Source organism: Orcinus orca, chromosome 8, assembly GCF_937001465.1.
Source record: "Orcinus orca chromosome 8, mOrcOrc1.1, whole genome shotgun sequence".
Lineage (NCBI taxonomy): Eukaryota > Metazoa > Chordata > Mammalia > Artiodactyla > Delphinidae > Orcinus > Orcinus orca.
Window position 1 is genome coordinate 36,133,554 of NC_064566.1, and position 25,659 is coordinate 36,159,212.

General features: G+C 46.7%; 1 protein-coding gene across 1 annotated transcript; it reads left to right on the forward strand.

Moving 5' to 3' along the window:
* Positions 1-19,027: 19,027 nt before the first annotated feature.
* DBX1 (developing brain homeobox 1) lies at positions 19,028-24,077 on the forward strand. Its single transcript, XM_004263915.3, has 4 exons — positions 19,028-19,878; positions 20,524-20,625; positions 22,539-22,741; positions 23,161-24,077. The coding sequence occupies exons 1-4, from the start codon at positions 19,512-19,514 to the stop codon at positions 23,524-23,526; spliced, it is 1,038 nt and encodes a 345-aa protein (XP_004263963.1). The 5' UTR covers positions 19,028-19,511; the 3' UTR covers positions 23,527-24,077.
* The last annotated feature ends 1,582 nt before the right edge of the window (positions 24,078-25,659 follow it).

Consider the following 25,659-nt stretch of genomic DNA (forward strand, 5'->3'; position numbering starts at 1 on the left):
CAGCAATCGTATTCCCTGGAATTTACCCAAATGTCCTGAAAACTTATACCCACACAAAAGCCTGCACACAGATGTTTAGAGCAGCTTTATTCATAATTGCCAAAACTTGGAAACAACTAAGATGTCCTTCGATAGGTAAATGGATAAATAAACTGTGGCACATGCAAACGATGGAATACCGCTCGATGCTAAAAAGAAATATGCTATCAAGCCATGAAAAGACACGGAGGAACTTTAAATGCATATTACTAAGTGAAAGAAGCCAATCTGTGTGATTCCAACTAGATGACATTCTGGAAAAGGCAAAGCTATAGAGACAATAAGATCACTGATTGCCAGGGGTGGATCAGGGAAAGAGATAACTAGGCAGAGCAAGAGGATTTTTAGGGCAGTAAAAACACTCTGTATAACATTGTAACAATGGATACATGTCATTATGCATTTGTCCAAATCCATAGAAAAGGCAACACCAGGAGTAAACACTAAGGTAAACTATGGACTTGGATGATTATGACCTGTCAGTGTAGGGTTATCGTTGGCAAAAATGCACCAATTCTGGTTAAGTGATGCTGATATTCTGTTGTAAAACTAAAACTGCTCTAAAATAAATAAATAAATGTCTTAAAGAAAAGGACTGTTGGAGGCTCACCCTTGTTAATAGGAGTTGAGGGAGTACAGATCCCAAAGAAGAGAATCCTACGTGGGTTGGCACCCCCAAAGCAGCTCACATTCCCAGAACATCATTTTCCCTCTCTGCTGTATTAGGCTCTTGTTCTTGGATGTTCCTAAGAAATGAGGGAATTTTCTCATTGTCATCCTGGATACGGTCAAGTGAAGCGAAAGTGAAAGTAACGTTTGTTGAGCACCTACCATAGGCATTTCTCTTATAGCAGGAAGTTTTCATGATAAAATTTGGAATTAACCATGCAATCAATTAGAAAGTAGGATTTGCCCTGCCATTGTTTTTAAAGTATCTCCATCTGGAACTTGTAGAAACAGAAGCATTTTGAGCCAACATGGCAGCTTCATGTGAATGACTTGCGGCTTTCTTTGCCACAACAATGGAAGATGAGGGAATAAAGGTGATGAGAATGAGTAAGAAGTACTGAAGATAGTGTCTATAGGACTATGAAAAGAAGGCTCTTTATTCTTGAGCAGAGGCTGGAAGTAATCAAAGCTGGACTTGCTAAGCAATGTTTATAGCAACATTTAAAATTTCTATTATTGAAGTGTCTGCAGGAAAAATAACGTTTGACATTGAAAATCTGAAACTCAGGAATCCTTAGCCCCCTTTTCACATTCTGTTTTTATAATGTGATTTCTTAAAAAGATAACACTGATCCCATCGGCACACCCACCATCACATCCTGAACCAGGCAGTGCTAAGCGGGTGCTTATTGAATCAACGTGCTTAGTCAAAACAGGTTGCAAATGGCATGAGTTTTAGAAACCTAATTACTTTGCTTCTCTGTGGAATGGCAAATAGACCCGAGATTCGTTTCACAAACACCCGTGAAGCAGAGTAAGTCAGATCGGAACCTAGCTATATATTTTCTGAAACTACCATGGCCTTGGACCAGAATCTGAAACAAGGGGGATAGCTCACTCGGGGCCTGCTCCTCCTCTGAACCTCAACACTATCGTCTCAGCCAAGAGCGAAGTCCCCTAAAGCAAGTGCCAGGAAAGGGCCTCGGAAGGAGGTGATTTTTCCCAGGAAGAGTTAAACTTCTTGGGTGAACAGGCCTTGCCTCGACTACCAACCCCTTCCATCCAGAAAACAGCCCTGGGAGCCCCAGAGGGGGCTTTTTCTGCTGACTTCTCACACACCCTTCTTTCAAATGAATTTAAACCTTTTCTTGTCCAAATCCCTACAGAGGGGGGAAAAAAAAAAGAGTAACCACTCTGTAGTTTTTCTACTATTATGCAAATAGATTAATCAGGCAATGCTCCTGTGAGAATTAGTTTATATTTGAATCCAATGAGGCCTGGATGCTTGCTAACAGAACTCCCTCCGCCCACCCCCGGGCCAAAGCCTCAGCTAGGTAGCGCCTCACATTATTCCTTTGACGAGATGTGAACTGACACAAATACTATGGTACCCTTTCAATCCGATTACCCCGTTACCTCACATCAGTGCTACCCCAGCCATCGGATTCTGGCGTCTTTCCTTTCACCGGCCCCAGGAACAACGGACAACTCCTCCTCGATAAACAAGCACCCACGCTGCCACCTCGTAGCCCCGGCTCTTAGCCCATCATCCTCACTCAATGGGCTCTATTCGACAAGGTATTTCATTTTGTGTGTAGGAATCAAGGACTGAAAACCAGTTCCAAATCAGGCCTGGCTGGGGCTGTTCATTCAAAGCTGCCCTTTCACACAATCCGTCACTGAGAGCCTCTGGAAACAACACCCCTGAAGTATCCACCCTGTAAAGGACGTCATCCCCTTGGGACGCTCCGGCCCCCATCTCCGCTTCATCTCCCTCCCTGGCGTCTTCTGAACTCTTTTTAAAACACACAAAAAACAAATAGCGGCACAGGTTTCCCGAGGCTTGCGTGACCTGAAGCTCAGTCAAAATGAAGCTACATTTTAAACCACACCTTTGGACTAAACTCATGTTGACAACCACTAAATTCTTTCCGTTGCTCTGCACAGAAACTTACAACAACAACAAAAAAAGATTCATTTCTCTCCCTGCCCCCCAACCCCAAACTCTGCCCATTTAAGAAGCTTGGCTAAACAATCCACCAGGTGGGGGGAAAGCTTTTCTATGTGGGCAGCTCGGTTTCTGGAGCCCCTACCTTGGTAATTAGATTAACAGGCAAATGTGAATAGCACAGACCACAACGGTCCCCTCTCCCTTCATGCTTTATACCATTTAGTGCACATAACCCAGAGAAAAATATCTTGAATGGTGGCAGAAAAAAATATGAATCTGTGAACTATGCTAAAAATGGAAATGAGAGAGGATGAAAACAAAGCCTGCTTTATTTGTTAAAAAGCAACCCCAACTGATTTAGTACTTGGTTTTTTGAGAAAAGGGCAGAAATTATATGTGACATTGAACTTGTGCTGTTGGTATGTTTGTCAGCTTTGTAGTTAGTTAGCTTAAATATTTCTGTAACTTCTTTTAGCTTCTCTAAAATAGAGGACAGTGACCCTACAGCAACGCTTGTGTTTCTGAATGGGTGAAGGCAGGGATACCTTCTGTAACCACCATCCCTCTAGAGGCTCTGAATTTGAGAAACCCTTTAAAACACATTCTAACTAAATATGTATATTAAGAAGCTACTCACTTTGAGAATAAGAGAAAGCAAAATAAGTAATAAGAATTGAAATACATGAACATTGCCTCAGGACACCTACCTACAAGGAAAGTCATTGGTTTTGCCAAATACCATTCATACTTTTTTCAGAGCAGCTTGCTTTCTGTTTGTGCCAGCAGCAAACACCTCTGCTTTCATATCAAATAGACTTCCATTTAAAAGTTAAAGAGGCATTGAGGGCACATGTTAGCTTTTGATAATTCCTTTTCACTAAAAGAGACACTGTCTTTTGCTTTCACCTGAACACTGGTGCCTGTGCCCAAATGTCTAAAATTTGCTGCTTTATGTCTGCCAAGTACAGATTTAGTGACTCTTCAAGAATGCTGTTTCATACCATAGCTTTACTTAAAAATAAGTGCAACTGCTTTATTCCCTTCCTTTGGTCTGACTGGTCACCATTCACTCAACAAACACTCCTTCCGCATCTACCGAGTAGGAGACGTGCCCACGGTGGCAGGCTCTCAGTAGCATTCAGGGTGACCTGTGTGGTTAAAATCCTCACTCCACATTCTTCCTTTACCTACAATTTGGGGCCACAGGAACCTTCTCCTGCAAGCTTCTCCCTCCTCAATCCTGCCCCTTAACAGGAAATACCTGGGAGACTTAGTGCATGAGCTTAGGGGACTCAGCCTCCTCAATGCTATTGCCTTCTTCATGTGACAAAGGCTCCCAGGCTACCCTAATGGACCCCCTTGCCCCCTAAGTTCCCACATCGCTCCTCGGGGCCTTCCCAGATCACCTGCCTGCCCAGAACCACAAATGCTCCAAACATAGGGCGTGCCTTCCTCTAACCCACTGGTCTTCAACCGGGGCCAGTTTGGCAGTGTCTGGAGACATTTTTCTCTAGGAGGGAGGGGGAGTATGCTACAGGCATCTAATGGGTAGAGGCTAGCAATTCTGCTAAACCTCCTACAGTGTACCACACATTCCCCCACAACAAAAACTGAAGTTCAGAAATCTTTAATCAGTTCCCTCCCCAATTCCATAGACAGCATAGGCGACAGGGTAGGAACACAGACTTTGGGTCAGACCACCCTGGTCCAAATCTGCCTCTGCCACTAAATTAACTACATGATGCCCTGCAAGCTACTTTACATTTTTGAGCCTCAGTTTCTTTGTCTGTAAAATGGACTTGTTATGAGGAGACAAGGAAATTATATATATATATATAAAGCATTAACACAGTACTCGCTAAACGGAAGGCATAATTATTGTTGCAATTGTATCATCATCCCTGGAAATGTATCCCAAGATCCAATCCCCTTGAGTCCTGTTATTTAATGGCAAACCTCTTTCCTATGAGCTTTCTCGCCGTAGTTCTCATAGTTCTCAAACCACAGATGCTACATGGAGCATGGGTCTACCGCTCCTGCTGCCAGAGCCCTGGAAGGCATTATTAATTAATAGCAGAAAATTTTCCCAGGCCACCCAGAGTTGATCTTAGAATCCTTCTCTACATATCAATAGTAGCTTAAATGCAACTACTAACCATCGATTCGGCACATGAACTGAAGTGTATTTACCACCTTTCATTAATATGTTATCTCTTGCTAACCAGAGGTTATCTCTTGCTAGAAATAGTGAGTTCCTTATCACTGGAAGTACTTAAGTAAGGCTACCATGAAAGGGGTTTTATTTTTAACATGCATGGGATTTTATGCATGTTCAGATAACCCTCTTAGCAGCCTGACACCTGCATACCAGATCTGCAGCCCCTGTGCTCAAAATACAAGGCACAAGGAAGATGATTTGATGGGTACATTAGTCACGACAGGATAAATTCTCTGATAACCTCCAAATCATATAATAAAAGCTTATTTCTTACTCATGGCACAGTCCAATACAAGATGGGTGGCTCTCCTCCAAGCCATGACTCAGGGATCCAGGTTCATTACATGTTGTATCTCTGCCACCCCGACACGTGGCCTTCATGTCCCAATGGAAGGAAAAAAGAAAAAGGATTGTACTTGAGAGATTTTATATGCCAAGCCTGGAAGTAACATAGATTACTTCTGCCCACATTCCATTGCCCAGAACAGGGTCTATGGCTGCATCTAACTGTGAGGAAAGCTAGAAAATGTTGTCTGTGTCCTCAAAAAGAGAAGAATGGGCATTGGTGAGCATTGGCAGTATCTGTGGTGGTCAGTAAAAATTTTTTAAAAACAGGAGTAAGACACAGTGGTAAAGGGCAGCTACCAGGACACATCCATGGGTCTAGCTTTGGGTAAGGCACATTTTATACACTTTGCTTTATTTAACATGTAGTAACAGACACTGTTTGTTGCCTATATAAAGCCACACACCTTTTCCTTTGCTAATCAGTATCTTCTTTGTTCAGAAATCTAACACCCATGTATTTCAGGAAGCTAGGTCCTTCCTATTTCCAGGAAGGTTACCCTAGATCCATTTAATTAAAAAAAAGTAATTCCATTTTCTTTGCCAGTGACTGGCTTAGACATGAGCAACTGGCACTATTCTGGCCAACGAGACAGGAGTAGACATCCTCCAGGTGGGCTTTTGGAAAAGATTTTTTTTTCCTGCTGATAAAAGGAGAGAGAAGACAATAAACTGACTCTCCTTCTGCTAGATGTTGTCATCTGCATGTGATGTCTGGAGATGGGGCAGCCATTCGACACCATGAGGGAGCCAGCCAAAGAGGATAACTTGGGCTCCCCTGGTGGCGCAGTGGTTGAGAATCTGCCTGCCGATGCAGGGGATACGGGTTCGAGCCCTGGTCTGGGAAGATCCCACATGCCGTGGAGCAACTGGGCCCATGAGTCACAACTACTGAGCCTGCGCGTCTGGAGCCTGTGCTCCGCAACAAGAGAGGCCGCGACAGTGAGAGGCCCGCGCACCGCAATGAAGAGTGGCCCCCGCTCGCCACAACTAGAGAAAGCCCTCGCACAGAAACGAAGACCAAACACAGCCATAAATAAATAAATAAATAAAATTTAAAAAAACATCCTAAGTAGAAACTTATAAAAAAAAAGAGGATAACTCAACACATTAAGGATGGCAGAGAAGAGAGAAAGAACCTGGATTCTGATGATATCAATGAGACAATAAATTAATGGACTCTGGACCTGTTTTATTTCTGGAATTCTTGTTTTATGGAATAATAACTTTTCTTTGTAGTTTACTGTTTTTGGATGGGTCCTTTTGCTACTGCAGCTGAAATCATCCTAACTGATAGGTATGTGTTAAGTGCTTTAGATATACACTCTCCAAAATGGAGCTAGTGGAGACCTAAGGTTCATCTATATCTATCTCCCTTTGTCAGAGCAGGGAACTAACAGCTCCCCTCACTCTGTATCCCTTGCCCTCACAAAGTTCACTTTTTTGAAATCTAATACCTACTTCTATGAATGAAGTAAGTGTTAGAACTGCTGCTTCTACTTGTTGAGAGGACTGTGAAGCTTAAATGAGTTGATACATAAGCACTTCGAGCAGTACCTGAAATTCTGTAGATGCTAAATATGTGCTCATATCATTATTACTGTCGTAGAAGTTTTTTATTTTTATATAATTTTAAGGTTACTTTCCGTTTACAATTATTCAAAACATTGGTTATATTACCGATGTTGAGAACTTTTGATTTTTATAAACTAAGGTAAACTTTATCAGTTGCTATATGCCCTCTGAGTGTCAGTTTGGCCCATGAGTATAATGACCTGTTAATCGCTGTAATATTTCAAGGCAGAAGAGGGCTCCAGACCTAAAATTTAAACCTCAGACTAGTCTCATCTACCTTCAAAATCCCTAGAGTTTCTTCAGGGCCAATACAGAATAATGGTTATGAACATAAGTTCTAGGGTCAGACTGAGTTCCAAGCCTCGGCTCTGGTATTTATTAACTGTGTGTCAGGATTCAATCAGAGAAGCAGAACTAACAGGCAGTATACCATACACATATCAGGAGCAGGCTGGAATCCACAAACACAAGCTGGAACCCCACAGGAACAGACTGAAATCCTTGTCAGTCTCTACTGCCTCTGACCTTGTTGGTGTGAATGTCCTGCAAAAGCCAACACCCTCCTTCAGCGGGGTAAACACAGGAGTCAGAGAAGCTGGGGAAAGTGGAGGACCAGCTGCCTCACACCAGTGACATAAGCCAGCTGGTCAGGGACAAACCAGTCACTGCTTACTTCCACCCTCCAAATCTCTCAAGCCTGTTTAGCTGTCCACCCTAACGGGAGTCATGCTGCACTGGAAATTCTGAGAAAGAGTTCAGCCTAGCCAGGCTGACACAATGCAAAGCCAACCTGGTTCTGTTGTTAAACTTCCCTAAGTTTCTGTATCTCCTCCTGTAGGTAAGTGGGGATAATAATAGTATCTACCTCATGAGGCTGTTTTGAGGATTACTGTAAATCATGCCTGGAAAATATTTAACACAGTACCAGGCTTATAGTAAGTTCTCAATAAAGCTAACTATCATTATCATTGCTGTTGCTATTATTATTGGTTTAAATGTCCTTCACTGACATTTTAAAAGGAAATCAGGTATAGGATTAGGGTATTTAGTTTCTTGAGAGGAAAGGGTACTAAGTTTCTTATGTGTCTAAATATAAGCCAGTCACTGTTCTAGGCAATAAATAAACATTTTTCATAGTCTTTTAGGGTAAGTTTTATTATTACCATTTTAGATGAGGCAGTTGAAAAAACTAAGGGACAGAGAGGTTAAGTAACTGGGCCCAAAGTCACACAGCTAGTGAGTGACAACGTGTGCTCTCTCTTTATACAGTAAGTTGCCTACATACGAACGAGTTCCGTTCCGAGAGCATGTTCCAATTTGTTCGTAAGTCCAACAAAGTTAGCTTAGGTACCCAACTAACACAATTGGCTATATAGTACTGTACCGTAATAGGTTTATAATACTTTTCACACAAATAATACATAAAAAAGAAAAGAGCCCGCAAGCCACAGCTACTGAGCCCACGTGCTGCAACAACTGAAGCCCACGCGCCTAGAGCCCGTGATCCGCAACAAGAGAAGCCATCACAACGAGAAGCCCGCGCACCGCAACGAAGAGTAGACACCGCTCACCGCAACTAGAGAGAGCCCGCGTGCAGCAACGAAGACCCAATGCAGCCAAAAATTTAAAAATAAAATAAAAAATAAAAAGACTTTATAAAAAAACAGAAAATAAAGAAAACATTTTTAATCTTACAGTACAGTACCTTGAAAAGTACAGTAGTACAGCACAACAGCTGGCATACAAGGACTGGCACTGAGTGAACAGGCAAGAAGAGTTACTGACTGGAGGAGGGAGAGGAGGTGGGAGATGGTAGAGCTGAAGGATCGTAAGCAATTAGGAGGCAGAGGGCAAGCTGCAGTTGCACTCACGTCAGATGTTGATGGAACACACGTTCGCATCTTTGAAAGTTTGCAACTTTAAGGTTTGTATTGTAGGGGACTTACTGTATATGTATAAATATAGATATAGATATATTGCCAAGAAGAAAAAAATGCAGGGTGATTAAAACTGGGTGAAGAGAAAGTAGCATTTAAACTGCAGTTTGAAGGATGAGCAGGAGTTAACCAAATGAAGCAAGCAGAGAGAAGAGCATACGCAAAGGTATACTGGTGAGAAAGAGCCTGGCATCTTAGAGGAAGAGAGAAGAGATGGGAGACAGGACTGTGGTAGAGGAGGGGGAGCGGGAGGGGCTGGCAGGGGCCGTTCCTACTTCATCCTAAGTGGAATGAGAAGATCCAAGATGGCACAAGCTCTGTCTGTTTTGTTCACTCCAGTGTTCCGAGACCTAGAACAGTGCCTGCTGGCACACGGTAGGACCTCAATCAATATTTGTTGATTGAAGGAGAGGATGGGGCAATAAGGACTGACTTATGTTTTAAAATCTCTAGTTGCTGTGAAGTATGCATCTGGCCTCTCTCTGGTTCCTTCTAGTAACTTAGAACTCATTACTTACTTTCTTTCTCTTGGCAGCCCTGCGAGTACTTGAATATGACAGTCATATTCCTCTAGGTTTCCATTTCCCCAGGCCAAGAGATTCAGTTCACATTCAGGAAATCTAGTCAACGCTGTCCAAAGAACTTCTGCAGTGATGGAAATGTTCTATATCTATGCCGTCCAATATGGTAGCCACTAGCCCCATGTGGTTACTGAGCACTTGAATTGTGGCTAATGTGACTGAGGAGTTAGATTTTAATTTTTATTTAAATTTTAAATTTTAATTTTTATTTAAATTATTTACATTTTATTTATTTAACTACTTTGAATTTGAATAGTTCCATGTGACTAGTGGCTACTGCATTGGAGAGTGCAGCTCTAGTTCTACATTCTGACTTTTTTTCTGATAATAAATTGGATATCTCTGCATTTTCTCTGTGAGTCTTGCTTTCTTTAACTTCCTCTCCACCATAATTAACCAATTCTGATACCCATGCCTGTGTTGGCTTTCTGTCTCACGTCAACCGATTTAGTACCTAAGACCTAAGGATTAGCTGGCAGGCACCAGTTTTCAGAGCTGCAATATTTTGCTTTCTGGACCACAGAATAATTCTTAGTGATGAGTTCATTAACATATATATTTATACAAATATATTTATGTATGTATATAAACATGTATACAAAACACATATTTATACCCCCTAAGTGAGGGCTGGGTGGGGATCTGCCAGTGGATTCATTATTTACACTGTGAAAATTAAATATTTACTTAATTTAATGCTGTGAGACCAAGAGTTAGTGTATATGCGTTAATCTGAGCTTGGTTCCTGTGCTATGGAATTTGACCCTCTGTTAAACATATTTAGTCAACTAAGCATATTCACCAGTAATATCTAATAATGACCAACAATGCCAACAGACCTCATCACCTAATCATTCAAATCAGCAAAGAGGACTGCCCTAGGAGATACAGATGAAGATCAGACAGTCTTTTGACAAAATCTGGGAGCCTTCCCATCTGGTTACCATCTAGAGAACCAAACAGTATAAAACAAAGAGCTAATAATGATAAGACTTTAGAAGAGGTTAGAAGAGAGATCAATAAACTAAATACACTGAATTTCAAAGCAGGAAAGGTCCTTTGAAATGAGGCAGCAAAGTGCTCCCAAACTTGAAGGTTTTATCACTCTGCACACATTCTCTGAATGCATGCTATGTGCCAGGCATTAGGACACAGAGCCAAAGGACACGGTGCCTAGCCTTAAGAAGTTCATGGTCTACAGGGGAAACAAACATGTAAATTATTCCAGTAGGTACAGTTGCCAGCAAATAAAAATTCAGAATATCCAGTAAAATTTGAATTTGTGATAAACAATGAGTAATGTCTTTAGTCTAAGTATATCCCACACAGTATTTGGGACATACTTATACTAAAATAATATTTGTTTGTTTGAAATTCAGATGTAACTGTGCATCCAGTATTTTTATCTGGCAACTCTAAACACAGCGTAATAAATGCACTATTAAAGGTGAGTGTTAGGTACGACAAGAAAATACCCAACAGACAGACCTCACAGTACATGTCAAAGAAGGATCACAAAGGAGGAGAGGCTCAAGCCAAATCTTTCCCAAGCAATGGAAGTCAGCCAGGTGAAAAGAATCCAAAGGATCAGTGTGCACAAAGGCACTGGGGTTTGAGAGAGCGGGGCATAATTAGGGAAGCGCATGTAGTGCAACAGGGGTAGAATAAGTAATAAGCAGAATTTCAATAACTGTCTGGGGGAAGAGCCAAAGTCAGAACCCAGAATAATGTTACCGTCTAAGGGCTGAGCAGAGAAAAGAGAGTTCACAAACTGAGCAAGAAGGAACAGTCTGAGGAGGAAAAAGAAAACCATGAAGCCCAGAAGGGAGAGGTCCACAGTGACAAATGCTGTAGGCAGGCCACATAGAATTAGAGAAGATCACTGACTCTGCAAACAGGGATGGCATCAATGACACTAACAAACCCATCTCAGTGGAATGTGGTGGCAGCAGGTTGAGAAAGGTCATGAAGGTGGCAGGAATAGGAGAAAGCAAGGTTAGACGTTGCTTTTCAAAAAAGTCTGGTTGTGAAAGAAGTACCATGCTTCGACCTGGACAAACAGGGAACTTGTGTGGGCCCTGAACTTCAGAAAGGGCCCCAGCCTGGCTCCCCTCCAGCTCCACCCATGTCCATGTGGCCAAAGGGACGTGCTCACCTAGAGCCCATATGCTCCCTTTTAGGCTCTGGAATTCTTTACCCAAGTGGAACCAAGCCTGTTTTCAAAGACTACATAAGCCTCTCCTAGGTCTATCTTCCCATGAGTGGACAATGTCACTAGTGTGCCCATCCCTACACCTGAGGCATGCCCATCCCTAAACCTCTGGCTGTTTGGAGAGGGTGCAGGGGATATGGATGGACCTTGGATAAGTGGACCAGGTGTCCACACTCTTGGATGCATGGCCCTTCATGATGTAGAATGGAGTCAGAGTGGGAAGTGGAGTAGGGTGGGCCACACACTTCCATCTGTAGTTTTGTCTCAGGCCTCACAAAAGTTAGAGAAAGTCTGTAAAAAGATGCAGTTAGAAATGGACATAAGGTCAAGAGATGGTCCTTTTGATATGAGCACAGTTTGAAAGAACCTGTGATGAAGGGGGTACTGAAGATATAGACAGAGAGGACAATGAAAAACAAGGTCCCTTTATCAGTCAGGAGTTCAGCAGCAAATATTTCCAATGAAGGAACCACTTACAGAAGCGCAGGTGAGGTTAAGGGAATAAACAAGGAATGTTAATGCACCCGAAGACTAGCAAAAGTGGAAAGCTATTATATCGCAGGGCCCAGTGAGCTTGGGAGCTACAGCTACAGCTATTCACAGAAATGCAACAAAGCAAGAAGGGAGTGTGAGGGGGCTTCCCTGGTGGCACAGTCGTTGAGAGTCCGCCTGCCAATGCAGGGGATGTGGGTTCAAGCCCTGGCCTGGGAGGATCCCACATGCTGCGGAGCAGCTAAGCCGACGAAGAGTAGCCCCGGCGCACCGCAGCTAGAGAAAGCCCACGCACAGCAATGAAGACCCAATGCAGCCAAAAATAAGTGGATAAAATAAATAAATTTTAAAAAAAAGAAGGGAGTGAGAGGAAGAAATACCCCAACGTTTCTCTCCTCCTATCCTTGAGCTGGTGCCATTGCCTCCCACTAACTGAAGCAAAGCAGAAGATACCAACCAGCAGGGTATGCTGGTGTCGATGCGTTTCCCTAGGTGCATTTTGCTAGTCTCTTAGGACAAAAGAAGGGGGAGAAGGAGTAGGAGGTGGATTTGGAAGGGCAGACAGAGATTAAATAACTAACACTGTCCCCAAGGAGGCAGGGGAGGACCTGACTCGGTGGAGATGTGAATAGAATGGAGAGTGAGCCGGCAGGAAGGAAATGTAAGGCCTTTCTGTCTGATGACTATCTTTCTCTCTGCAGTTAGAGGGAAAAGCTGATGGTGGAGGAGGGTGAGCAGGCTAGGGAATGCTTTGATTTTCCTCCTGTGGACAGTAGCTGGCAGTTAGCCTTAAGGCCATTGTGCAGTATAGGTAACACCCTAAGATAAGGCTATTTCCCCCCACCCCTTCCCCATGTAAGAGGAATGTCACATTCTCTCATGCCTCCCTCTTGCTTCCCTATGCAGACTAAGCAGAACTGCAGAGCAGGCAAAAGTCTTGGGGGACTTTTCCTTCTCTCTTTCCTGCAATAACCTCTAAACCCATCTCAGCCTCAGGCAAAACAAACCTTCAGCAACTTAGAGCCCCATACACATCAGAATACTTCTCTCTCAAGTACTGACTCATGGTTCCAAACAGCCTCTCTCTCTGATAGGTCCCTCCTCTGACCAAATCAAGACTCACTTCCTGTTAGAAGTAAAATAATTTTTCAAATGAATTTTTACCACATTATAAAGAACTAGCAGTCTTACCTCTAATCCTCCCATGAGTATCTGGATTAGAAAAATACCTCTTTGTCCCAAAAGGGCAATCTCTACATTTCAAAGATGAGCTGAAGAATTTGGAACGTTTAGCCTCGGAGGCTCCCTCCCCCCCGCCAGCCCCCACCTTCTGTAACCAACTGGCCCTAGATCTAAAATGACTCCTCTTCCTCCTATGTTTGACAACATGCCACCTGGTTTTTTTAACATGAAAAAGGAGAAGGTGAAGCAAGATTCTGGTTTGGGAAACAGAATCTCAGTCCATAGGCAGAAGTCTTTTTCCCTTGTGGGTTCTTAAACGTTGGACAAGATTAAGGTTTAATATCAAGACAGCAAGCTCCCCAGAGATAGCTTGAAAGACTGGTATAAATCTGGCAGCACCGACTTCGCACAGCCACTGCACATCAAGACCAGTCTTCTCAGAGTCCTCTATTCTTGAAGTGTGGGTGGCGGTCGTAGGTGGTGGCGTCAATTTCTCCGGGATCCGCCACCCAACTCTCTGGGTTGCTGACTCCCTGTAGGGCCGCCTCCACCCCAACGCAAACCCAGCCTCTGAGAGGTACCTGCTCCCCATCCCGGAGTCCTTGGGGACTGCAAAGGTGGAACAGATATTTCCCTCTTCTCCCTCCCACCATCGACGAAAGCCGGCTCTTTCAGGTCCAGAGAAAGATCCTATATGGTTTCCCACTCAGCGCCTCTCAAAGATTCTGGGACAGGAAACCAATAGTTTCAGCTTGAGACGAGAGGAAGGGGAAAAAAGCTGGGGCGGGGGCAGGTGAGGAAGCGGTTCATGGGGGGGAGAGGGGGGCGGGGAGCGCAAGGAGTAATTAAAGAGGCTGAAAAGCAACTCCCAGGACCAGGGGAGCGAGGCAGGGAGCAACACCTCCCGTTCTACACCTGGCATCAGGCCACACCTCTTTGCAGGACCAGGACTGAAGAGAAGTCCGACGCAGGGGAGGATGCGGGGCGGGATGCTGGGTGGGATGCGAGGGCCTGGCACCTAAGGGCTCCTAGTGGATCTTGAGACCCGAGGAGCAGAAGCCCAGTCGATCTGCACTGAAGCCTCCAGCTTACTCCACGCTTCTTCCCTCCACTCAGGGCTCGCCCCTAGTACCCGGAAATGCAGTCTTTCAGGTCCTCCAGGTGGAGGCCAGATGCTGGGAGCTGCCGGGTTGGGACCCGCAGTGGGGTGACAAAGAGCAGAGAACTTTTAAACCTTAGAAGGTCAGACCTGAAAGGGCCCTTAGAGAGCTTTCTAGGGCCCCAGTCCCTTGTTTCCCACACAGGGACCCTGAGGCCTGGGAAACAAGGACTTTCCCCAAAGACACACAGTAAAGTGAAATGGATCCAAATGTGAGTTAAAAGGATATTTAACACTGCAGTCTGCAGAGAGCCGGCTAATCAAGGAAACGCAAAGGCAATTTACTTTTGGGAGGTGGGGGGACATCAGCTTTGAAAAGGAGCATTATAAAATTAATTTCCGAGACAAGGAGGTGGGAGTAATGGAGAGAAAAAGCACTCAAGGCTCGGCTCACCAGAATTTAATTTTGATTATCTTGAATGGGCTCAGATCGCCTTCGCCAACATCTCACGGTGCTAATATCACTGGGCGGCAGGGCCCAAGCAGCCAGTTAAAGTAAACTCCCACCAAGCCGGGCCTGCGCACAGCACTGCTCTAAAGACACCCTCTTTCTTCGGGTTAAAAAAAGAAAAAAGAAAAAAAGAAAAAAACCCACAAAAAAACACAACACACAGTTAACCACCTGTCAGGGCTGAGGACACAATGAGGCGCTTCGCAAAAGCGCTTTCCATGCATGCGTAATATATTTGTTCAGCCATTCACTTAATGAAGCTGCTAAATGTGACGCGAGACAATAGTCAAGTTAATCTATTTAGTAAAATGTTTTCGGGACTTTCAGGCTACGTTAAGGAGGGGAGCTTTCGGCGACATTTTCATTTAAATGCGCTCATCTCCCCTCTTAGGCTGCACAAGGGGGTTCAGGCAATCTATGTGAATATAATTTCTTATAAATGTGTCTTTAATGGGTTTAATTCACCCTTGCCAGCTGTTTTGGGGGCTATTTTGTAAGAGCAAAACAAACGTTTCAGGCTTGGAAAGCTAGTTAAAATTAGTTTCGGTCAGCAAGGCCAAGCTATATTTCCTGCAAACCATCTGCTTGATTGGCACAATAGAAGGATTTTCAAGGAAAAAGGGGGGAGTGAGTGTGAAAGGAATGAGCGGTGCGGGGAGATGCTAGAAAGGGCTGGGGCGGCCGGTAGCTCCCTGTGGCCTATTCTGAAGGTGAACCCCTTAGAGGTGTCTTAATAGAGCGGCTCGCCTAAAGAGCTAGGGCTGTAGGAAAGCTCTTACAGCCCGAGCCTCGCCGCCCTCCTCCTTTGCCTCGCGCATCAGCTCCCTCTTTTTCCCTGGGACAGCAGAAGCCAGGAGGCGGGTGCTAATTCCGACGCCACCGCCACCCCGCAGCCTGCCAGACTTGCAAAGCATTCTCTGTTGGTAGCTCCGGTCGGGAGCGCCACGGCCTGGGGGTTTGAACCCTTGTAAAGTGCGACCCTGGGGTCCCAGTCTTCCCGAATTTACGTTCGTTGTCGTTTCGGAGGGCGAGGAATATATCAAGCCACTCTCTACTTTTCGGGCACTTCGTCTCCCCACGGGCGGCCTGCACTTACCCGGGGCAGGCGCTCACGCCTCGACCCACACTGGAGAGGGTGAGCCACGGCCAGACCCCGGCGCATCGGGCAGGGACGCGCCAGCTATCCAAGGCCCCGGGGGCGTGGCGGGGGGAAGAAAGCCCAGACGGATTCCGGAGCCCTTCCTGCCTTCCCAGGGAGGCTCCAGCAGCTTTGGCCTCGAAGGCCCCGGGAGCCTCGGCTGTCTCTACTGAGGCCTTCCCCCAGCGAGCAGCGGCGCCCGCGGCACAGGCGAGGATCTTCACCCCAACCGGCGCCTCCGATACTCTTTTCCCCTCCCGTCTTTTTTTTCCCCTGAAAGAGAAACAGACAGAAAGCCCCGCTCTGGGAGAGAGGACGCTAGTGACTTCTCTGAAATAAACTTGAAGATAACGACATTACAATGAATGGCAGGGCGCACAAAACCCCAAGGGCTCAGGTCAAACGGCATTAGTCACAGGTCTTAGCCGCAGCCGCCCCGGCTGCGCAGCCCCTTAGGCTATGGCGGAGTTTGAAAAGACGCGTTCAAGGAAATCACTTAAAAGTAAGATCCTTTCGTCAGATTTCTTGCTTCCTTAGGATTTATTTTGCCTTTTCACGGGCCGCCAGCCCTCGCCCCCGCCTTCACTCTTCCCCTTGGAAAAAGGAAAAAAGGCTATGGAGACGGACCGCTGGAGGCCAAGAACACGTGGATCGCAGCAAGGGGTTGACCCACCTTCCAAAAAATGTCAGGCCCCCCTTTTAAAAGAAGAGACATTAGCAGCAGTTAGTGTAGAGTGAGGCAGAATGGCCGTGTGTGTGTGTGTGTGTGTGTGTGTGTGTGTGTGTGTAAGTGTGGGAACCAAGGAGCGTGTCAATTGTCACGATAGTAACTGTAAAAACTACACCCAGGGGGCTTCCCTGGTGGCACAGTGGTTGAGAGTCTGCCTGCCGATGCAAGGGACACGGGTTTGTGCCCCGGTCCGGGAAGATCCCACATGCTGCAGAGCGGCTGGGCCCGTGAGCCATGGCCGCTGAGCCTGTGCGTCCAGAGCCTGTGCTCCGCAACGGGAGAGGCCACAACAGTGAGAGGCCCGTGTACCGCAAAAAACAAAAACAAAACAAAACAAAAAACCACACCCAGGGAGATACCTCAGCTGGAGAGGAGGTCTAGGGAAGGAGGGGCAGGGGGTCAGGAAGGCCTTAGACTGGCTTTGAGTCCTTACCGCCCCTCAATACAAAGCCCTGCAAATGTAGGCTCTATCTTCCAGTAGACTGCAGTCAAATGCTATAGTGCTGAGCTACACTTCCTTGATGAGAAACCCAACACCTCTAGTCCGAGTTTTCCTCCTTCCGGGAACTGGCAATGGCTCCTGACAGGGGAGTAGGGGAGCAAGGAGGGAGGGAATGAAGAGGGGAAAAAGAAGAGAAAGAGGGAGAGAATGCAAAAACCAGAGCTGGTCCTCCTGCTTCCAGAAAGCAGTTGGTGGGGAGGGGTGATAGCGAATGAAAACGCTGTGGCAAAATTAGAGCTCAGGTGTTCAAATACTTTCGACTTTTTCTCCCCTATTCTATGGCAAAGCTTCAAAAAGAGGAACATTTGAAGTTCTCCGAAGATCTGTCTCTTTCGTTTCCAGGGGACTCCAGTTAACTTGAGCAACGCATTTCCCATATTTAAATAGCCACTTATTTAACAGTTGTTCTTTCCTTAGTGGTTTTCCAGGGCCTGCTGCCCAGAATGCCTCCATAAACAGTCTTGGGCTCAGAAACTCCGTACTTGCGTCATGTTGGAGCATTAATTCGGCTCCAGAGCCCGACCTAAATAACTTTTTAATCTGAATCAAGGGAGAGCTTTAGCGGGCTCCATTTCTGGTTTAATGTGATATAAATCACAGATGCACTTTTATTGAATGGTTAAAGCAGCGACATGGAGATCATCAACACAAAACGCCCTGAACAAAACCATCGAGAGAAATAAAGCTGGTTAATAAGATTTTTGAGAAAGCTTTGTGTTAAAAAGCAAAAAAGGAAAACCAGCTGAAGGTGACAGTTAGTTCATGGTTAATAGGATCAGGGCGGCCTGGCGGGCTGCACACTTCTCTTTGGGGAGGTTCAGCCACACTAAAGAAATGAATGGGACGTTTTACACATCTGTTACCTAGCCGAGCCGAGAAACGGAATTGAGGCTCAGCGCCACCCCAGCCCCAACCCAGCAGAAAACACAGTACTGTCTACAGGAAGATTCTCATTTGAGGCACCAAATTAAGAATCGTCTTTCCTCATGTGGACCAACATTTCTGGGAACCGCGTCCTTCGTGCTGTTTTCATGTGTTTGTACATTGCAGTTGATGAAGAAGCAGCAAAACTTTGGCCGGGTTAAGCGCCCACAATGGGTAGGACTCTCTCAGGACAAATCCCAACCTTCGCTGCTGTGGTTTTAAAAGTCCAGGCTGTGAGTTTCTACTGAAACTGCCGAGGGCTTGTAGAGGTTAGGAAAGAGCCAGCAGAGCCCCCACAGTGTCCAGGTGTCCTTGTCTGAGGCAGCCTCCAGCAGAGGTAAGCCCTTGGGAATGGAATCCGGCTACCTTGCCCCTTTTCGATGCTGCTCTCTGATCCTCCCCCGGGTGAACTGCCGTTCGTTCCTCAGTGACACTTATAAAGATATGTCGCTGAAAATCGTTTTCTAAGTTGCTGGGAGTTTGCAGGAGGGTCATATTACTATTCAGGTACCCACTAACTCTCTCAATCTCAATTAGTTTCCCAACATGAAATAACTCAAATCAAGACCTCCACCCTCCAAGCCTAGGGACGCACATCCAATAGCCCCAAAGCATCAATTTCAAGTCTCCCTGGGTTGTTAGAACGGCACTCCCCTACCCCACATTTATTTAACCCACCCATCACATCTGCTTTATGCCTCAGCTGGAGTAATGTATAGGGCAGAGACCGAAGAGGGAGTATATTTTCATGTTCACTGACTTGAAATTTTCCATTGCTCTCCCCACAAGGGGGGAGGATTATTTTACTGATTGCCTGGAGATGAATTTCTATGAATATTTATTGATTTATTTTCCAGGCTCAGCAGGGGAGCTGCAAATAAATTTAGTGCATTCTTTAAATAATTCCTTTTCTATGAGGCAAGATGTCATCTGAAACTTCTAAATAGGCATTTAATTAGCCCGGGTGTTGCTTCCGAACAAAAACTCCCGGCGAGAGCTTTGGGGGAGCACTGTATTGCAAAGAGGCGGTCGATATGCAGAATTGATGCGCGCCAGCCTTTGTTGCCAGCCCATTGTGCGGGCCATGCTTATGAAGACTAATCCAATCATAAATTGCACCCCTGCGCCAATCAGCGCGCCCAGAGCCTCCAGCGAATGAAGCTCGAGTGGAGAACTTTGTTGAACTTCATTGTCAGAGCTGTCACTTTTCAAAACGCTTTAACGGGCGGGCCACTATAAAACCATCACCTCAACGGGAGGACCGCGGAGGACTCGCAGACACCCAAGTGGGATCGTTACTAGAAGACGTTTGCTAAGCCCAAGAGAGAGGGCGGGAGGGGCGGGAAGCCCAGCATTTACCCTCTGGCCACTGGAAGAAGGGTTTTTCCGCCCGCCCCTCGCCTAACATGATGTTCCCCGGCCTCCTCGCGCCCCCAGCCGGGTACCCCAGCCTCTTGCGCCCCACGCCCACCTTAACATTGCCCCAGTCCCTGCAGTCGGCATTTTCCGGCCACTCGAGCTTCCTGGTGGAGGATCTGATCCGCATCAGCCGACCCCCAGCCTACCTGCCCCGCAGCGTGCCCACCGCCAGCATGTCGCCCCCTAGGCAGGGGGCCCCTGCGGCTCTCACAGACACAGGGGCCTCGGACCTGGGCTCCCCGGGTCCAGGCAGCCGGCGGGGCGGCTCACCACAGACGGCCGTCTCCCCTGCCAGCGAGCCCACGTTTCTGAAGTTTGGAGTGAATGCCATCCTTTCTTCGGCGCCCAGAACTGGTAAGTGAAAGCAAAACGCTAAGGGGCCGGTCTAGATGCAGAGTCCTTATGGCCTCAGTTTCCCATACGCAGAGGGTACCCACGCTCACAGCAGTGCACACACGTACGCAAGATCCCCGAGGCCCCACTGTCAAGCAATGTGAGACTTAGGTTCAGACGATTCCCGGGAAGCCTCCAGGTTCGCCCCACCCTCAGAATGAATTTGAACACCTACAGTCCGAGCGCGCACAGTTCCCTGGCGCAGTGAAATTGCGCGCATGCCCCTGGACGTCTGCGTTTCTGTCCTTGAGCTTCTGAAAGCCAGTTTTTTTTTTTAACCCAAGACAATATATTTACTAGCTTAGCAAGTATTATCGGTCTGCAATTCTTTTCTCCCCCTCCCCACCAGTTCTTCTATCTCGTTAGTGCCTAGGATGACATGGGGGGGGGCCTCTGAGGACTATTGGGGGAGGGGGTTCCACAGATAGAGACAGTGTTAGGGAAAGGTTTACTTTACTGTGTCAGTACACTGAGTAAGATGCCTTTGAAACCAGCCGAAAGGTTAATCATGTCGTGTATTCACTGTGCTGTACAATAATCATGTACTTAATCAAATTCCCTTTCTGTCTCCCTCCTTCTGTTCCTCCTTTCCTCACTCTCTCCCAGAAACATCCCCCGCCTTGCTCCAGAGTGTCCCTCCCAAGACCTTCGCCTTTCCCTACTTTGAAGGCTCCTTCCAGCCTTTCATCAGATCTTCTTATTTCCCAGGTAGGTCTCATCCCCCTTCCTTTCAGGAGGCTGGGCGTCGCCCCAGCCCCACTCCGTCGCTCCCTGCCCCGAAGCCATATTTCTCCGTCCACCTCACGGGGTTACGCTCCGGTTCAGAGGTTGCAAGGCGTACAACATTCACGAATCCGTCGCGCCAATTTGATGCCCTATTTAGCACAAGCAGTGACTGCTTGACACTTTGCACCAATTCCCTGCTCTACAAATTAGCAGGAATTGTCATGGTCCAAATTTGAGGCGGTTCCCTTCCCGGCGAGGAGCTGTTGGCATCCCTTCACGCCGCCGTTTTCCCACAGAGTCAGTGCACTTGGCCACGATTCCCCACAAAGGTTTCAGCACCATGACCAATTGGTCAGCTCCTCCGGGCAGCCACACACAGACCAACCCTCGCCCCTCCAAGCCGCGGAGAGACACCTACCAGCCGGGGCTAATTTCTCTTTAAGACTCATTCAGGGCTTCAGGCTTTTCACAAGACCACATGGGGTGCCCTCTTGTGTGGGATGCCTGGGGTCGCCCAGGGGGAGGGGGACTAGATCCTCCCACAACCCCAACCTTCTATTTCCTACCTTATTTCCCAAACTCTCATACCGTCCCCCCATCGCCATACCGTTTTAAAGATCCTAGAGCTCGTAAATTAAGTCGGAGGGAAGCCCATAATTGGGTCCCGGTTTAAAGGAGAAACACCTTAAACAGGTTCCAGGACGTTTTCATCCTGGAATCCCAGTGGTGACTCAAACTATGGCTCAAAAACTCTGCAGCTGGTCAAGATTAAGGAGACAGGAACTCTTATAAAGGGAAGAGAGACTGGGCATGGTCGGTGGGGGATGGGTAGAACCTCGACAGCACTTCCAAATATCAGCGAAAGAAACAAGCAATTGATTTTTGAAAGGGGGAGACAGAATTCACCCCCCCCACCACCATTCATGCTACTGCTGATAATGGAATTTGCTCCCTTTCTCCCCCATCTCAATGCTGTAACAAAAACAACCCGAGCTTTATAAATAGCTTTTCATGTCCATTTAATGAAAATGATTCGGGGAAGAGAAGCCTCTGCCATCAGTATTCTCCCAATGGTCTTGGCCTGCAGTTGTGTTTAGTTTGAAAGTGTAAATCTCTTTTGTCCCAGTAATATATGGCTTTCGCTGCTTGTCCTCAGTCTTTTTCTGTTAGTTCATTACTACACAATTACCATTCACGCTTCATTAGAGTCTCTGTTTCTTTTGGATTTTTTTTCTCCCTTAAAGCGAAACTCTCCCCCCTTTTATCATGCCAATACCCATTGGGAAGCGGTCAATGTGCTAATTAGCTGCCACTTTTCATGTATTCTGGCCGAATTCTTTACGTTTTGTGGGGGAGGGGAGGAAAGATTAATATAAAAAAAGATGAATACTGATTGGATTTTTCAAAACATAAAAAATCCAAAGCGGATTTTCTCCTCTCTATCAAATCAGTAAATCACCTCATTTTCATCTAAAGAATGCAAAAGCCACAAACGTGTTAAAAGCTTAGGGGGGAACCCAGTGGCTGGCTACTTTATTTTTACAATTTACTTTTTTCTTCAGCTATATTAGCTGATGCACGCAAGTTAGTTTCCCTGAGATCGTTGAATGGAAAAACGAAATAGGCTATTGTGGGGGGTCTTTTCTGTGTTTCCGTGGTTTTACCTAATCCGGGTTTGCACGGTTGAAAGGGAAAGTTATTTGGGCAGAAAGCGCCTTTCACTCTCGCAGGTTTGTGGGTTCGTAGCCTATTCTCCAGGCGGAGAAAAAGGAGAGCTTTAAAGAGATGAAGGGATCAGAGAGAAAAACCTAAGGAGGCCGCAATGGTGGGGCGGACGCCACCGGCCCGGGCGGGCCACCGCCCACTCACTCACCTCGCACCCCTGGCCTCCGCAGCGTCCTCCAGCGTCGTGCCCATCCCGGGGACCTTCTCCTGGCCACTGGCCGCTCGCGGCAAGCCTCGTAGGGGCATGCTGCGTCGAGCCGTGTTCTCCGACGTGCAGCGCAAGGCGCTGGAGAAGATGTTCCAGAAACAGAAGTACATCAGCAAGCCCGACCGCAAGAAGCTGGCGTCCAAGCTGGGCTTGAAAGACTCACAGGTGAGGGCAGTCTCCCCAGAGCCCCTCCCCCCACGCATCGTACGAACGGGAAGGTTCTCTGAAACCGCCTAGGTCCCATTGTACAGACGCGGTAAGGTCTAGAGAGGGAGTAAGTGCACGAGCCAGCTTCGCGGAGGCTTCTCGCGATAGCCCGCTACTCTCCCCACCCCGTCTCTCCCGAGCCCAGTGTCTCCCCACCCCCGCCCACCTGGGCCAGGTGCCGGAAGAAAGGGCGAGAGGTGCGTGCAGCCGAGCTGGTGGGGGTAGGGTAAGGGCCACTTCCGGTCCGAACTCACTTTACCGGGTGGGGAGCCGGCAAAGAGAGGAAGAACAGGGCCTCCTTCCCACCCGCTTGGGGCGGTGGCGGGGGTTCTGCGCTAACCGCTGCTTCTCCCCTGCTCTCACCCCTCTCGCCCCAGGTGAAAATCTGGTTCCAGAACCGACGCATGAAGTGGCGGAACTCCAAGGAGCGCGAGCTCCTGTCTAGCGGGGGCTGCCGCGAGCAGACCCTTCCCACCAAACTCAATCCGCACCCGGACCTCAGCGACGTGGGCCAGAAGGGTCCCGGGGACGACGACGACGAGGAGGACGAGGGCCCGGGCAGCCTCCGCCACCGCCTGGTCTATCATCACCCGTCCCCCGACCCTCGGCACCTGCGGGACCCGCGCCTGGAAGGGCCGCTGCCCCACTCGCCCGCGCACTCTGGCAGCCCCGACAAACCTTCGGACTTCTCCGACTCCGAGGAGGATGAGGAGGCTGAGGAGGAGGAGATCACCGTGTCTTAGAAGCCCTCCCGCGCCCGGGGTACCGATTATAAGTGCTTTGAAATTGAAGAGGTGGGATTCGGTGCGTGTTCACTTGCCCCCGCTGCGCAGACGCTGCCGCTCCCCGCTGTAGAACTGTCGCGTCGTCGAGGGCACCCTGGCCCCTTCCATTGCCCCCCAACGACATTCCCTTGCCCCACACCACCTACCAACAGCCCTCTCCGCATAAGTTAAATTTAGGTCTTGGTCCCAGCCTTAACTTTGCCGCGAGGGCCCGTTTAGCTTCCTTATTGCAAGATATTTTCAACACAGTGGGGTGTTCACTCTCCCAGCCCGGGTTTAGCTGTGAGCCAGGCCCTGCTGGTCTACAGCAGCAACAACCCTATAAGGTAAGAAACCTTTTCTGAAGTAGGAAACCGAGATACGAGTCACAACATCAAGCATATAACTTCAAGACCCCTGACTTCCTAGATCCCTCCACCTCCCCACCTTAGGTAGCGAGGGCCTCTTGCCCAACTCCAGACACTGGTAACCCAGTCTTCCCGTAGCAATGCCCTTAGAAAGCTCAAGAATTTCAAAAAAGAAAAAAAAAAAAATCTACCCGTGCCTTCTGGTCTAAGGTACCACATAAATATTGAGTCTTTTCTATGTGTCATATTCCAAACGCTCTCTGGGCAAAGAAGTGAGTTCTCTAAATGGGAGGAAGAGTCGGCCTCTATTTCGAGTGTGTGTTTTAAAGACTTTTCTTTACTATTTCTGCATGCATAGTATATGCACCAAGCACTCTACCTTGTGCCCTTTTATTATTTCTGGGGAGGTTTCACTGAGCACTGGGCATGATGTGAACAGAGAGAGACCCACAAGCCTCTTTGATTTTTTTTCATAGAACTTTGCTGTCTTTGCACAGCTTTTGTGAACTGTACACTATTTTGTACACTTGTATGGATATTTTATACCAAGTTTATTGTGAATGATATAAAGGACTGACTAGATTTCCTTCTCTCTTTTCTTGCAATGGTTTTTAAACTTTAAAAAGGTAGCTGTTTAATTGAGTAACTTATAAAAAAATACTTATTTTGTATTTTTACCATGTACAGATTTTTATATATGTATATATGTATCAAATGAACAAATGCCAAATAAAAAGTAGGATGCACACAATGATCAAGTGTTATCCCTAACTTACAGAATGTTAGAGCTGTTCTAGTGCAAGGAATGGAGCTATTCTAATCCAAGTGCTGCTGGAATTTACAGAAGGTATGCTCATATTCAAGAGAGGAAGGCACTTGTCTAAAGCACCCAACTAGTTAGAGGACAAGCTAGAACTAGAACCCACCTCTGACTCTCGGGCCAGTGCCTTTTCTGCTTCCCTGTACCATAAAATAGCCAATTTTACTATGGTTACAAGTAAAATAGCTCCAGTCAAGTGATGTCAACAAGTTGAGTCTGTGATGATCCTTCTCCCCTACTCTAAGGACTGAAATGATGGACTAGAAGACAACAATGAAAGTCAGTTTAAGTGGTTCAACTTTGCAATGGTTTTTCTTTCCCTCCTTGAGGGCATATTTCCTAGTCCCCAGGGAAGCTCAAAGGTGGTTTTGACTTCTGTGTGTGAACTGATTTTAATAGGAATGACATCTACAGGCAGGACTTGGGAGCCCAGATACAGACTCTGGGGCTTCCCAGTGAAACTAAAGTTCTTTAAAGACTAACTTTCAGCAAAAATGATTTATTTAACCAGCAACCAGTAAAGAACATCAGCTTAGAACCCTGGCAAGGGCTCTGTGCTCTTTGAGAGACTGATCTCTGCCACATCAGGCACATAACATCTGTTTATTGTCCTAACCCATACCCCAACAGCCGGGAAAAAAAGCTGTTAAGCTTACATTTCAATAGTTTGCGTTATATTTGAAATTTGAATATATTCTATTCTCAACTCTCTCTGTTCAAATAACACAAGCCCTCTCCATGCTAAGGTCCTGATATCCTGCCCTCCTGGGCCCATTCCTGACACTGGCAATCACTGTTTTCATTGTCATGGGAATTTGGGGGGAAAATTCTCTTAATTATCACAGTTATCTTAATTCAAGAAATCTCCCACATTTCCCCCTCAGTATATATGAAAGTGTTAGCATGGTGTCCTGCATATGGTAG

What these genes read in the sequence shown, in the direction of transcription:
- DBX1 (XM_004263915.3), top strand. Translation starts at nt 19,512, where the DNA reads ATGATGTTCCCCGGCCTCCTCGCGCCCCCAGCCGGGTACCCCAGCCTC. An exon ending in TTCTTCGGCGCCCAGAACTG is followed by an intron (nt 19,879 to 20,523) that starts GTAAGTGAAAGC and finishes ACTCTCTCCCAG; the next exon opens with AAACATCCCCCGCCTTGCTC. An exon ending in CAGATCTTCTTATTTCCCAG is followed by an intron (nt 20,626 to 22,538) that starts GTAGGTCTCATC and finishes TGGCCTCCGCAG; the next exon opens with CGTCCTCCAGCGTCGTGCCC.